The sequence below is a fragment of the Bombus vancouverensis genome, chromosome 13, assembly GCF_051014615.1.
Source record: "Bombus vancouverensis nearcticus chromosome 13, iyBomVanc1_principal, whole genome shotgun sequence".
Taxonomy (NCBI): Eukaryota; Metazoa; Arthropoda; class Insecta; order Hymenoptera; family Apidae; genus Bombus; species Bombus vancouverensis.
In genome coordinates this window covers 9,397,490-9,410,284 of record NC_134923.1, presented here as the reverse complement: position 1 = coordinate 9,410,284, position 12,795 = coordinate 9,397,490, and the positions used below count along the sequence as shown (strand labels likewise).

Genomic DNA, 12,795 nt, shown 5'->3' with positions numbered 1-12,795 from the left:
ATGGGAAATACGATGGTACGGAATATGCAGAATACACGCGATGAGGAAGCACGTGTAAAGAAAGTATAACATTCGCTGTAATTAGACTGCCGCTCTTTATGTAAATTCAGAATTTTTAGATAATTTCATCTGTATATGGTAAATCTGCTGTATGCGTGAATTACTATATTCGCGTATGATTTCGAATGATTAGAGAAGTTTCTTTTGCTCGATTTTCCTGATTTTTAATCGCAGCCTGAATATTATAAAAATATCGTGAAACCATGTTTAGATAGAAAAAATACGTATGGTGCGTTAACGCCATTGAATTATAATAGCTCGATGAGAAATGTTCTTATCTTCTAACTTCAAGCTTCGAATCCAATCGATGACGTCGATTAGCCAGTATTTCGTGAGACTTGTATAATTGGATTTATGTAATTCTTACGTCCACACGATCAGATATAACGATGGAATAATAAGAGTGTGTCTAATAGCGAATTTGATTCAAAGGGACGATAAAAGAGACCGATGCTTAAGTTTCCTCTTAGGATTACCATAATTTCTCCCGATCTTACATTTTGTCACAGACACGCCTTCGTCGTTCGATCCTTTTTAAAGATCTAATAAATCTGAATATTTACTTCATGAATAAAAAAAAAAAAAAAAGAAAAGAAAAAGAGACAAGAATTTAAAGAACACAAAAGTCCAATATACATAACATAACAAAAATGGTTTTCCATTAAATGGTATAATTTCTTCCACTGCTGCATTTTGTAATAGACAGAGTATATCCTCGTTCTTTGTATAAATATTTGTCCATAGACAGTGCTGAATATTTATCGGTAAAGAGCGATGGGATTGAAAAACGCAAAAGTTTAATACAAATAACGAAAAATGGCGTTCCATTGAAAGTTCATTCGTCAGAAGCGGAGGATCGTTCGCCACGGCCGTCTTCTTATAAAATAGTAACCGGCCTGCTGTTCTCCATTACGAAAATTCCGCGGCGTAATTACCGCGACTCCAGGATGGAACGTAGATTTATCGAGACGCCAACGAAGCTGCGTCCATTCCACGATGGAATGTCCTGTGCAATCTTGTTAGCTGCTACCGCGCCATTTGCATCGTCGGCGCGCGTGCAACCAGACGCGACTAAAAGCGAACCGATCGTTTTATTTTGCCACGAATCGCTCTTAAAGCGTTCGCCATTAAAAACTGAGATTGCGCCGGCGTTTCTTTCAAAAAGCAGCCTCGCGAAGCTTCTTATTCTCACGTGTCCTCTGGATCCTACAGTTCTCCGTGATCCTTCGGATTTCTCCGCTGCCTCCAATTAGACTGCCGATTTTTTGCAACTTCCTGATTTTTGAGAATATAATTGGACAAATAAAAAAGCGAAAAGAACACTTTTTCACTTATCGAATATTATTATAGAAATCCTTGTGCTTTGCATACCTTGTGTATCTTTTTGTGTTATGTGTATCCTGTGCAATTTTGCATTTTCAGATTTCGCCGTCTATTTACGAAATTTAGGGAAACTTGGAAAATAACTGAGGTGTTCCAAAAGGAAAGGACGCAGACGCCAATTTTTGTTCTTTTTTTAGAAACGCAGCAGAGGTACTTTAGCGTTCTTGGTTCTTGTCCAACGGATTTTAATTGGTTCGAAAATATTCATTATATTACATGTATGTTGTATATATGTACTACGAGTGTTATATTGCTGAAGAATTGTATTCAATTAAATCACGGAGTTGTGTACTTCATAAATAAATACAGCGAAGAATATTGACAAAAATCATTATCGCTTTTATACGAACTTTTACGTTTCTTATATGCTCTTTCTTTTCCTTTTTTTTTTTTTTTTTTCTTGGTTTCAAGTCAGTTGATAAAGGAATAAACGATTGTTGCGTAACGTGATTTTGAAAGTAGCGAGGAAATTGGAGGCTAACAACGGTAAGATTGAGGGTAAAATTGAGAAATCGAGATGATACGATTGGCATAAGGTATAAAAACGATAGTCGTCATCGTCGTGGCGGAGACATTGGTTCTACAAATGAAAGAAAGACGAGCTTTAGAACGAGTTTATACGAGTCGATCAGCGGTGCATGATGCAACTTGAGCAACGATTATGCCGCTTTGCGAAATAATCTTCTCAATCTGTAAACCGCGCTTTCGGAATGCCACGAGCATGATAAACTCCGACTAGAATTCGTGTCTCTTCTGTCCTGCTTTTCCTCTTTCTCGTGGTTTCTCCCTTCTGCTGGGATATCTGGCTTGTTTGTAGCAGCCCATCGCGTATAATATATTAGCGAACAAAACGTCGTTTCACGTAACTGGAAAGTTTGATTCGTAGAGAAATCGACGATACTTCGATGCAAGTAAATTTCCGAATCGTGTTCGACTAGTATATTCGTGATGGGCTGATGTTAGAGCAAGTTGAAAGCGAAATCGACCGACACTGGCTGTAAATTTCCGAAGAAGGTAAAGACAAAGATGGGAAAAAATTGAATTTTATTTCATTCGAAAATTCCTCTACTAATATTGAGAATATGTCTATGAAATAACATTTAGATCGCGTCCAAGTTTATTAGTAAAATCCAGTAAATCAATCATTTATAATCATCTTACAAAATAAAATTCATCTACTGTAAGATTCAATCAACGAGACATTATTTTGTCTAAAAGAAATCGTCCAGTCATTCTCAATTAGTATCGAAAGCGCGTAAGCTTCCAAGGTAAATTTCGAAAAATTAAATCTTCACGTTTCACCTTTTGCTAAATGACATTCGCTGTATTCCACGTCTAATGAGAATTTCCACTGCCAAAAGTCGCATATCTAGAAATCATTAAATTCCCTAGTTAGACTTCTAGGTATTCTGTATCTAGTAAAAAATTCCATCGCCACTAAATTACCATCTCGAAAAAAAACTGTCCAGTAATCTCGATAAATTATCAGACCCTGGTATCATAAATTCTCAAATAAAAATATTTTCTAATTCAAATTTCTAATCGACGATCCAGATCCGCCATTAAGGTATTCCCAGCAGTGTTGCCAACCTACACAGATAACCTGTACGCGGAGGCGGTTTTGCTCGTGGCGGCCAGTCGATTTCCTAAAAAGCACGCTCGAGAGAGGAAGAGAGAATGAGAAACGATTGCGAGCACGAGCTCAGAGCTGAAACAGTCTGTCCCAATGTACGGTCCATTGGTTGTTTCAGACGATATTGAACTCGATGCACAAGTACCAGCCGAGGTTTCACCTGGTGCGGGCCAACGACATCCTGAAGCTTCCCTACTCGACGTTCAGGAGTTACGTTTTCAAGGAGACGGAGTTTATCGCGGTGACCGCCTATCAGAACGAGAAGGTGAGTGAACGTCTGCTTCCTACTTCCGTTAACGGCTAGCGGCAGACTCGATCGAGTCTGCGAAAACGCTAGGGGAAAACTCGTTAGTCTAGCTGGTCTCGACGAACTCTCTGATCGACTCTGGCCTTTTGTCGAGACGACGGTTTTGTTCGATTTCAGTCTCTTTTGCTCGTCTCTACCACGCAGAAAAGTTTCCAGGTGGAAATTGTCGTCTGGAGACTTTTTCAGGTTTATAGGGATTTTTCTTTTTCTCTTTTTTAGTTTCGCTTCTATAGACAGGAGTTTCGGGGATCGATCGCGGCTTTTATTGAGGAGCTTGCGGGGTAGAGGAGCTTATACGTAGAGTTTCTGTGCATTTGTAGAGAGTTTGAAGGTGCGAAGATACGCGAGACTTGGGTAAAATAAAAAGATATAGAAAACACGCAAGTTAACGTTGGAATATTTAGCGAAACTGCTATTATTTATTATAGAAATATGAATATGATATGAAAAATTATGAATTTGCATAACTATCCTCTGTTTTTAAAACGAAATGGTGAATAAGGTAAATTATGTAGGAAATTTTAGTACTAGTTTTTTTTTTTTTAATGTTACTGTTCGATTCATAATTGAAGGTTATAGGGGAACATGATGATGATAAGAAACGCGGGAAACTTTAAATAGTTGAGGCATCTTGAGAGATGAAGAGGAAATCGTAATAGACATTGGAGAGATGTTTTTCGTAGAATAGTTGATTAACATGTCAATTAATATTTAGTCTCATTATTCGTGTGTGCAAAGGTGATTGAGTGTAACAGCGTTATCCGTTTCTTTATTGGAAATTTATTATCGAGCCATTACCTTTGCATATTAATTATCGAAGTTTAGGACCGAGCCGGTAGGGCCGGGTATCGAATTAATTAAATTAATTAAAGAAAATGTTGTAATTAACGGTCGGGTTGCAGCCCAACCTCGACAATTTAATTAACAAGCTTCCAATCGTTTGTTCGCGAAATTACGGCGAAAAACAAAGCAAAGAATTAATCGGCGAATTCGGGGTTGCGTCAATTAGAGTAAAGAATATTCCAGTTACAAATTACATTGCTTTTTAATCTTTATCAACCCTTTGGCAATTCAGTGTACGATCACGGTGTCACCTAAAAATCAAACAAACCTTGACATCGCCTTTAACCCTATCCGAGTAATTCCAGAATTTAAGATAAAGGTTTTTGTAAGAAAAGATATTATTCAAACGTTTTGATTTCTATAATAATTAGGTACATTTTAAGAAGTAAGAAGATGTTCTCGTGCAATCTAATTTATTAATTTAAAAAAAAATCCAAATCCGTAGAAATAAGCATAGAAAGCACAGTATGTAAAGAGGCATAAAATGTTCAAAGCATAATACTCGTCGCAATATCTAGTAGATAAAACAAATCTCTGTATACATGTTCATTTTGATTATACTCGTAAAAAGATAAATCTAGCATAAGCGTCGTTCCATCCAGTCTCCAGCCTCCAATTTTGACAAATATATTTTTACAAATAAATTCTATAACCTAAGAAAATATTGTTGCTCTGTCGAAACTGAATATTATTCATTCTTCTTTAATTTCTATAAGAAATTCGTTCGCAAGCCAAAGGAGAAAGATACGTTATCACACCCTTATCTCCAGGTTATTCACATAGCCCCGTTATTTCCAATAACTTCTACCATCAGTCCACCGTAATCGTTTCGACATCCATTGTCCCACCCTCTGTACGCGATCGTTCTTTCCCAGAACTCTTTTTCAATAATCAAATACCGCAACGATCGGTCCAAGTTACGAGGAATCGACGATCCCACGAAACAACCGGCGAGATCAGCCGGGTTTCGAGAAACTCAGAAGGGCCAGGCCACTCGAAAAGATCCACATAGGCGATATCTTTCTTCTGGCAAGCAGGAGATACCGGGAAACAGAGGCGATAACGGCAGAGGGAAGAATCGCGCGACGAAAAATACGGACAAGGGGCCCCTTTTGCGCCCGCGCGCAAGAATCAAGAATAACGCGTACCGGGAAGCAAGCAGCTTCCGGGAACCATCTGGCCATTCTACGCGCCAAAGGCGATTTTAATTAACCGAATCTGAACCAACGAAAAAATTGTCCATCCATCCCGCTGATCTCCAGCGGAATTTTCTTTTCTCAGTGTGATTTTATTCTTTGGAAACTTTCGGCTAAGTTTTCAACGTCGATCGAAGAGATTTGTGTTTTTCTAATAAGAATGCATAAGTGGCAACTACTATGCTCTTTTATTTTTTAAACGTTTACTGAATTTTTTAGTATTCCTTAAGATTCGTTTTCAACTCTTTGCAAAAGGTGGTATAATGTATGTGTGAAGGCAACCGGAGCGTAAAATCTCATTATATAAATTCATATTTTATTTAAAAAATTGCGTTTAATTCATATCTGGCTGCAAATTTTACGTATTTCGTTGTTGAAGTTTCGTTATTATATTCGTTATCGAAGGAAAAGCTGTACTATTTACATAAATTAAAGGGACGTCGAACAATATTGGGCTAATAGGTTGAAGATATTTTGTTGAAATTTTGCAATGTATCTGTTACGGAAATCGGACGTGATTATGAACAATAGGTTTGTTTCATAGGGTCAGGATTTTTATTTTACATTTTGGTGTTTATTATTTAGAAGAATTGTAAGATATTGTACGATATTATTTGTAGGAATGATAGAAATTAAGATAATAGAATGAAGATATTTGCTTAAAATTTTTAAATCTGCTTTATCATAATTTGACGTAATATGTGAAATGAATTGTTGAAGACATTGTGGAAACAGAGTTTCCATTTATTTAAGCAAAATGTATAGAGATGTGTAACAGTGTTGTCGAAATGATCTCTTGCAGGGATGTTTGTTAATGAGGCCTTTGTCCAACACTGACAGCGTATTCGATTAATTATTCTCGGTTTTGTGTTACTCGCAAATGTCGATATCTCATTAACGAAATGCCGTAGCATTGTAATTCCCTTTTGTTGCAGATCACCCAGCTGAAGATCGACAATAACCCGTTCGCGAAGGGATTTCGGGACACGGGGGCGGGGAAGCGCGAGAAAAAGTGAGTATCGCTTTCAAAATTTCATTAAAGTAGAAAAAATAAAACTTGTTGCTTAAAGTTGTCAAATATTTTGGTTCAGTTTACTATTTTAATGATGTCATTGTCAGAAGATGAAATCCTTGGTAAAAATCCAATTCCAATTAACCAACCACAAATTATTATATTTTAATAATAGAATCATAAAGAAAATAATATAAAATATAGATATTTTACCAAAGCCATTAACCTGCAGAAACAGCTCTGATTTTAATTCCCTGTATCGAAATTATCATCGATAAATATTTTCAAGGCCTCTGTAGAAAGGAACAAACGAATTTATAGTGGATAAAAATTCACAAAAATTAGAAAACTCTAATTTTCTCGCACTAAAGAACAGAAACTAAAAAATCGTCCTTTAGAAACCAGCTGAAAGGGGCAACCGCGTAATGGTCCACCCTCTCTCCGGATCGTAACCCCATCGAACAAAAAGCAATTCCAGATCCTGTCTTCTAGATGGACCTAATTGATCGTCGAGCTTACCATGCTCTCCCCTCGGTTCTCGCTATTAAGCTGAACGGATCAGGGCTCGGGGTCAGCCCCCAGGGCCGGGGGTTGCTTCCACCGGGGCTCATTTGCACCCTGGTATCGTCCATTTGTATTCAATATCGCGGCTTTACGAGCTTATATAAGCGAGGGTCGCGTATACTCGGACCCGTTTCAATTTCATCCGGGGGGTTTCTGTTGGCCCTCGAGTGGATCTTGACGAGGTTAAGTCGCTCTATGCATATAAACCTCGTGCCAGCTTCGTTAACCTCGCTAATCCTTGCTACACGCGAGTCAAAGCTTCGCCAATTTGTCGTCTACGGGACGTTCAGGTATCGTCACTGAGGACCTTGAGAAACGGACCAACTAGACGGACTTTGGGGTGGTTTATGGGAATTTAATTGAGTCCACAGCTTGGCTTTAGGGTTGCGGCGAATTTCAGTGACACGTGGTTTTTTGGTGTGTTCGATTAGTTTAGAATTCGGCTAAGGTACACTGTATATTAATATGAGAGCTTGGTTTTTTGAGTGCTGGATGAGTCTTTGTTACCTTTCTTCATTATTATTTTAGAATCGAATCAAGAGAATAATTAATAATTAATATAGTTGGATTTTTGGGTGCTGGGTGATTTTTTGATGAAGGATGTCGTACGTCGTTGTCTTTCTTTCTAATTATTATAGGATCGAATTAGAAGAATAAAGCGTAAGGTATATGACATTTTTATTACCATAGAGATAATAGGTCTATGATTTTCACATTTTTCTATTTAATTCTGTTGCAGTCGAATTAAGGAAATTTCGAGATACAAAATAGAATAGAAATACAGTGAGATAAGGTAGATTATACGTTGTAAAAATATTATAGAATAATAAATATAAAAGAAGACAGAGCGAACAGAACGTGGAATACGAAATACGAATGAAGGAAAAGAAATTCTTCCTTCAAACTTAATAAACGTTCTTTTACAGAAATAATCTAACGTCGTTAAAAAAAAACACCCCCGCAAGAAAAAAGACAATTAGCCTGAAGCCATCGAATTTCGGTTTATTTCCCAAACGTAGAACGTAAAATATACTCGGAAGCGGCCGCTGGTTTCAACGGTTCCTTAGATAAGTGCCCTGCAGGGTGGAGGTGGAATTGGCGATGGGAAAAACCACGGGAGGAGGGCAGAGTACGGAGGAAATTCCGCGGAAATTGAAGCGACGCCCGACGCACCGGCCGGATAAAGAAAGGGCGAGGTTAATCGAGAAAATATGCAAAGCAGGGGGGCGCGTCGTGGCGCCGCCTAATTAGAATAAGGGTTAGTTTTGGCTTATGGTTTCGGTTAAGGGTGGTCGGATCCCATCAGGAAGCCGCAGAGAACCAGGAGATGGAGCCACGCTGGTTAGAAAGGGAAAGAGAGAGGGAGAGAAGGAGAAGCGAACGGGGTTGGAACATAGCCAATCATCGGATTAGCATACTGATGCTCAGGGGCGGCGCTGTCGTTAGCGTGGAGGGTGCTACTTGGTGGCTTTGAATTTTATATCGCCGCTACAGCCAGTAACTGGCGCATAAAGGCCGGTTTCGTGGTGGGGCGGACTACTTCCGGCGTACAAGGCCTCCTGCTTTATTTTCCTTCCTCTTTCTTTTCGCTATTCCCTTTCTCGATCCTTTTTCCCTGCTTATGGTTTAAACATCCTCCGTATCGATACGTCGCTGCCACTTTTCTCGTCGCGATAAAGGAACGTAGAAATCGTTGTTGGAGTTTTCATGCGGAATTTTTCGCGTTCGTAGAAACTTCGCAAGTACAAAATTTGCGCAGAATGCACATGACATGTAGGCGAGGTATCCAAAGTATAATATTTGGCAAGTGAAATAATTGTCTATCGGCGTTCTACGTTTTTAATTTTACTCTCAAAGATATGAACCTGCATAAATGTCCCCAGGCTAATCGTTACACATATTAGACGGAGCAGGAACACCTGGTTTCAGACACGAGATTCTTAAAACACACGACGTAGTTTGTATTAATCGACTGCTTTCTTTCTCGAAAATTACAAAACTTTCGGATTATACAGTGATACATGCAAAGTGACATGATTAAAAAATTGTTAATTTAAAATGGTCAGACGAGTCAATGGTTGTGTTGAACGTTCGTTCTTTTCAAAACTAAGTGATTCAAATTAAAGATCACGGGCAATTTGAGCAAATCAGGGAATTTAAGTAGTTTCAAAGACAAAATGATCATATCGTCGAACCTCGTTTACGTATCTACGAACGTAATTAGATTATAACAAATGAAATAGTTCGAATCATTTCTTTCAACGAATACTCTCGTCTCTCTAGACATATCGTCATCTGTATATCACTTTGATTTTCGCGTGTATGAACGCCATCCTGCGCCATAATGCCCATACAGTGAAGGGCGAATCCTTAAAAATGAGGCCCTAATATTAACCTCGATAATCTTCTTTGTTGGATCTCGATTAAGTCGATCGTCAAATTTTCCCTCAACTAAAAAAGAAGCCACGATGACTGGACAGATTTGGTATAATCGCGTGCCTAGTGTCGGCGAGTTCGGCCACGTTATTTCATTAAGTTTTTAAGTTGCGAGTAGTCGTGAGGCGCGGAACGCTGCTCGAGCGTGGCCAGTCGATTCGTCATGCCGGTTAAAAAGAAATATTTTCCTCGTGTAAAAAAGGAGGGGAAAAGAACGAAGCGAAGGAGGAGATAAAAAAAAAAAGGGCAGCACTGGCCCCGGCGTGGCTCGTTGTCACGTCATTTATCAAGGCGCGCGCCGGAACGATCGTATCGTGCCTCACGAAGAATCAATCTGTCCGCGGCCACGTTTCCACGTTGGCTTCGCGTTATTAATCGCCACGCCTCGCCATTTGTTGCGTTTACGCGACACTATCGACGTAATCCTCGAATCTTAGAGACCGTCATGCCCAGGTATAGTTGTAGCACGAATTACGAATCGTTTGTAACGATTGTGAATCACATTGGGATGAGATTGTAAATTTATGAGGCTTCGTTCGAACCTAAGTCGCCAGATGCAGTGTATTGTTCAGTCGCTTCTGTCAGTAAATTATTTACTATTGTATTTTTAAACTGAACTTGGTTTGACACTTCGATAATGATATTGAAGATGAATCTTACAAACTGGCTGCTAATTTTTGAAATGTAAAGAACTATCGTATAAACGTCGTATCTTCTACTTTTCTGTAAATACAAGGCGAAGTGGTCTAAGAGTATCCAAAAGACTTTAGATTTTGAATCTTCTGTTTCTGAGACTGAGATGATTAGAATTTGTATTAATATCGAAGAAGCTTTGTATCTACGAACGGATTCTTCTTCTAATTACCCATTGTCATGATATTTCTTCGATGTACAAACCAGTTCTCCAACTGACTATAATTTCTCCGATCGCGAAACCAATAAGATAATCCCTCCAGCATAGAGCTTCATTTGCAAAGAAACGTCGAAAAACCAGATAAAATATTACATAATAAATAACCATGGCAACACACAATGAACGAAGCAATATGAAAAAATATGGTGAAGGATCATCAAAGTACATAATCGATAAACCAATGAAAAGTGCCATCAGCATGAAACTCCACTTGCCAGCAAACACTTAAAACAATCAACATAGTGAAAACCTAAAACCCCCGTGCTCCTTCTTCTATCACACCCCAAACAGCTCCAAACTGAAATTCCGCGATACGTCAGCTAGCATTCAGAACCATCGTGGCTGAAACGGCCACTCGAATCCCGCGCCCTCGTGTGTTTTCGAGTGATAGGAAATAATAATGATTCCCCTGATATCCAACCGTCATCGTATCGTCGTCATCCCCTTACCCCCTTCCGCGATCCTGACAATATCTCAGGAAAAAAGAAGAGCGCATCTATATATATATACGTGTAGCGTGAGAAAGACGTTTTCACCGTCAACGATCCATTAAGAAGACGGGAATCATCGAGCCTTGACAGAATTTCATAGGGTATCAGCGGGGGTGTGCGCAACGAGAGAACCGAAGCTGTTCCACGGGGGTGGCTACGTGGTGGTGGAAACACAAAAACGAGGGCCCAGCAAGCTTCGAGGGGTTGATTATAAATCCTCGACGATGACACGATCTTTGGGGTGGGATGACACCGATACACCAAAGGCCGAACGTCAAAGGCAAAACCCCGGGGCTGCTGGATTTTTTCATTATTCCGTCTGAACGTTCGATCAGGCGATCACAGACACTCGATCGGCGACCTGGGTAATTATGGTGAAATTATGCGCCACCTTTGACTCGTTCTTTCCCTCTAACGAAGTCAACCTCACCCTTCGTCTCGTAATCGCGGTTTAAGAAAAAGGGCTGCTGGGGGTGCTAGCAGTTTGGTGGTTAGGTTAGGAGGATTAGTGGGATTCTTTGTAGGCGTTGCGTTTTCATTAAGGGATTATCGAGAGGCTGCAAGTGATAAAAGTTGCTTTGGGTTTTTGGCAAAGGGTTAAAGAAGTATTATAATGATCATACGCAAAGAAATATAAAGAAGTATAGTGTATTGTAATATTTAGAGGGGTGCGAGTGATAGGAGTTGCTTTAGGTTTATGTTGAAGGGATCAAGAAGTCTGTGTTAAACGTAGAATGGATAATGTGAGAAGATGTAGAAAATATCGTAGATTTAATATTTAGAGAAAGAAATCTGTACGTTTCTTCGCGAGTTTCTTTTTGCTCGTCAAAACACGAATTTGCAGATATCGCAGGGTGAAATTGTTGTTTGTTTCATGGTTTACCGTGAGATTATGATGAGACAGATGTAAGAAGGTATTTGGAATGATAAGAACATTGAAATCACGAGTACAAGGCGTGAACTAGTTGGAAATTGGAACGACCGCGTGCACAACAGAAGCACACATAGTGAATCCAATTACCTGCTTCATCCTACTTGCGTGTGCAAGTAACAGCAAGATCGGTCGAGACGCGCGTATTCCGCGGATAATCTTGCGATTTGTCAGCCGTTGAATCGCAATGCTGATGCACAGATGCTTAAGCGAAGATTAGAATAGGAAACGAGAAACTACTAAGTAACTACTCCATAAGTATACTCGATCTTCGAATTGCTATGACGTGAGAAATTGTAGAAATTTCGGAGAAAGAGGAAGAAATAAGGAAGAAGAAAAAGAGAAAGGAGAATTGTCAAAAATGGAAATTACTATTTATTAAATTATTATTTTCTCGTTTGCAAGTTCAACGTTGCAATCGTCAGCTAATGCTTCTAAACGGGGATGTAAATCAAACATTCCTCTGTTTTTTAGTCTCAAGAAAGCCATCTGAAACGATATAAATCGTTCGTTAAATCACCAAAATCTCGATCATCACAAATTCGAGAAATTATATATCAAGCCACCACATCTTCCGATACTTACGAAATAGGACGGAGGTTAATCATTTCTCAATCGTTTAATCAATAATTTCTCACACGCGTCTGAAAATTTCTTCGCAAACTATCCCAAACCATCGTCAAAGGATACAAATCACTCTCCTAATCTCACCCTAAAATGTCGCCCTCGACTCCGGGTAAAAGTAAATATCGTGGATCTGTTGCAAGTCTGTGGAAAGCTCCCCTTCTCGATCTTTCAGATCGTTCCACCATCGAAGACCATAGGGATGAGGGAAAGAAAAGAGAGTACAGCTCGCTTACTAAATCCCGTGTCGTCCACGCAAACTATTGATTTTAACGTGTTTTTGCACTTAAGCGCGTCGGAAACCGGAGAACCGTAGTAGCGTAACACCCTTTCCACGCTCACGGATTCATCCAGTACACCGACAATGTACTCGCTAATGTTTCTCCTTCTTTCTCTCGATCG

General features: G+C 39.4%; 1 protein-coding gene across 2 annotated transcripts in view; it reads left to right on the top strand.

Moving 5' to 3' along the window:
• The window catches only part of bi (T-box transcription factor bifid), a 166,736-nt gene that overhangs the window by 148,826 nt on the left and 5,115 nt on the right, over positions 1–12,795 (top strand). For both annotated transcript variants that reach the window (XM_033341053.2, XM_033341049.2), the window contains exons 5-6: positions 3,195–3,341; positions 6,358–6,434. In XM_033341053.2, coding sequence (XP_033196944.1) covers positions 3,195–3,341; positions 6,358–6,434 — 224 coding nt within the window. The remainder of the gene's footprint in view (positions 1–3,194; positions 3,342–6,357; positions 6,435–12,795) is intronic.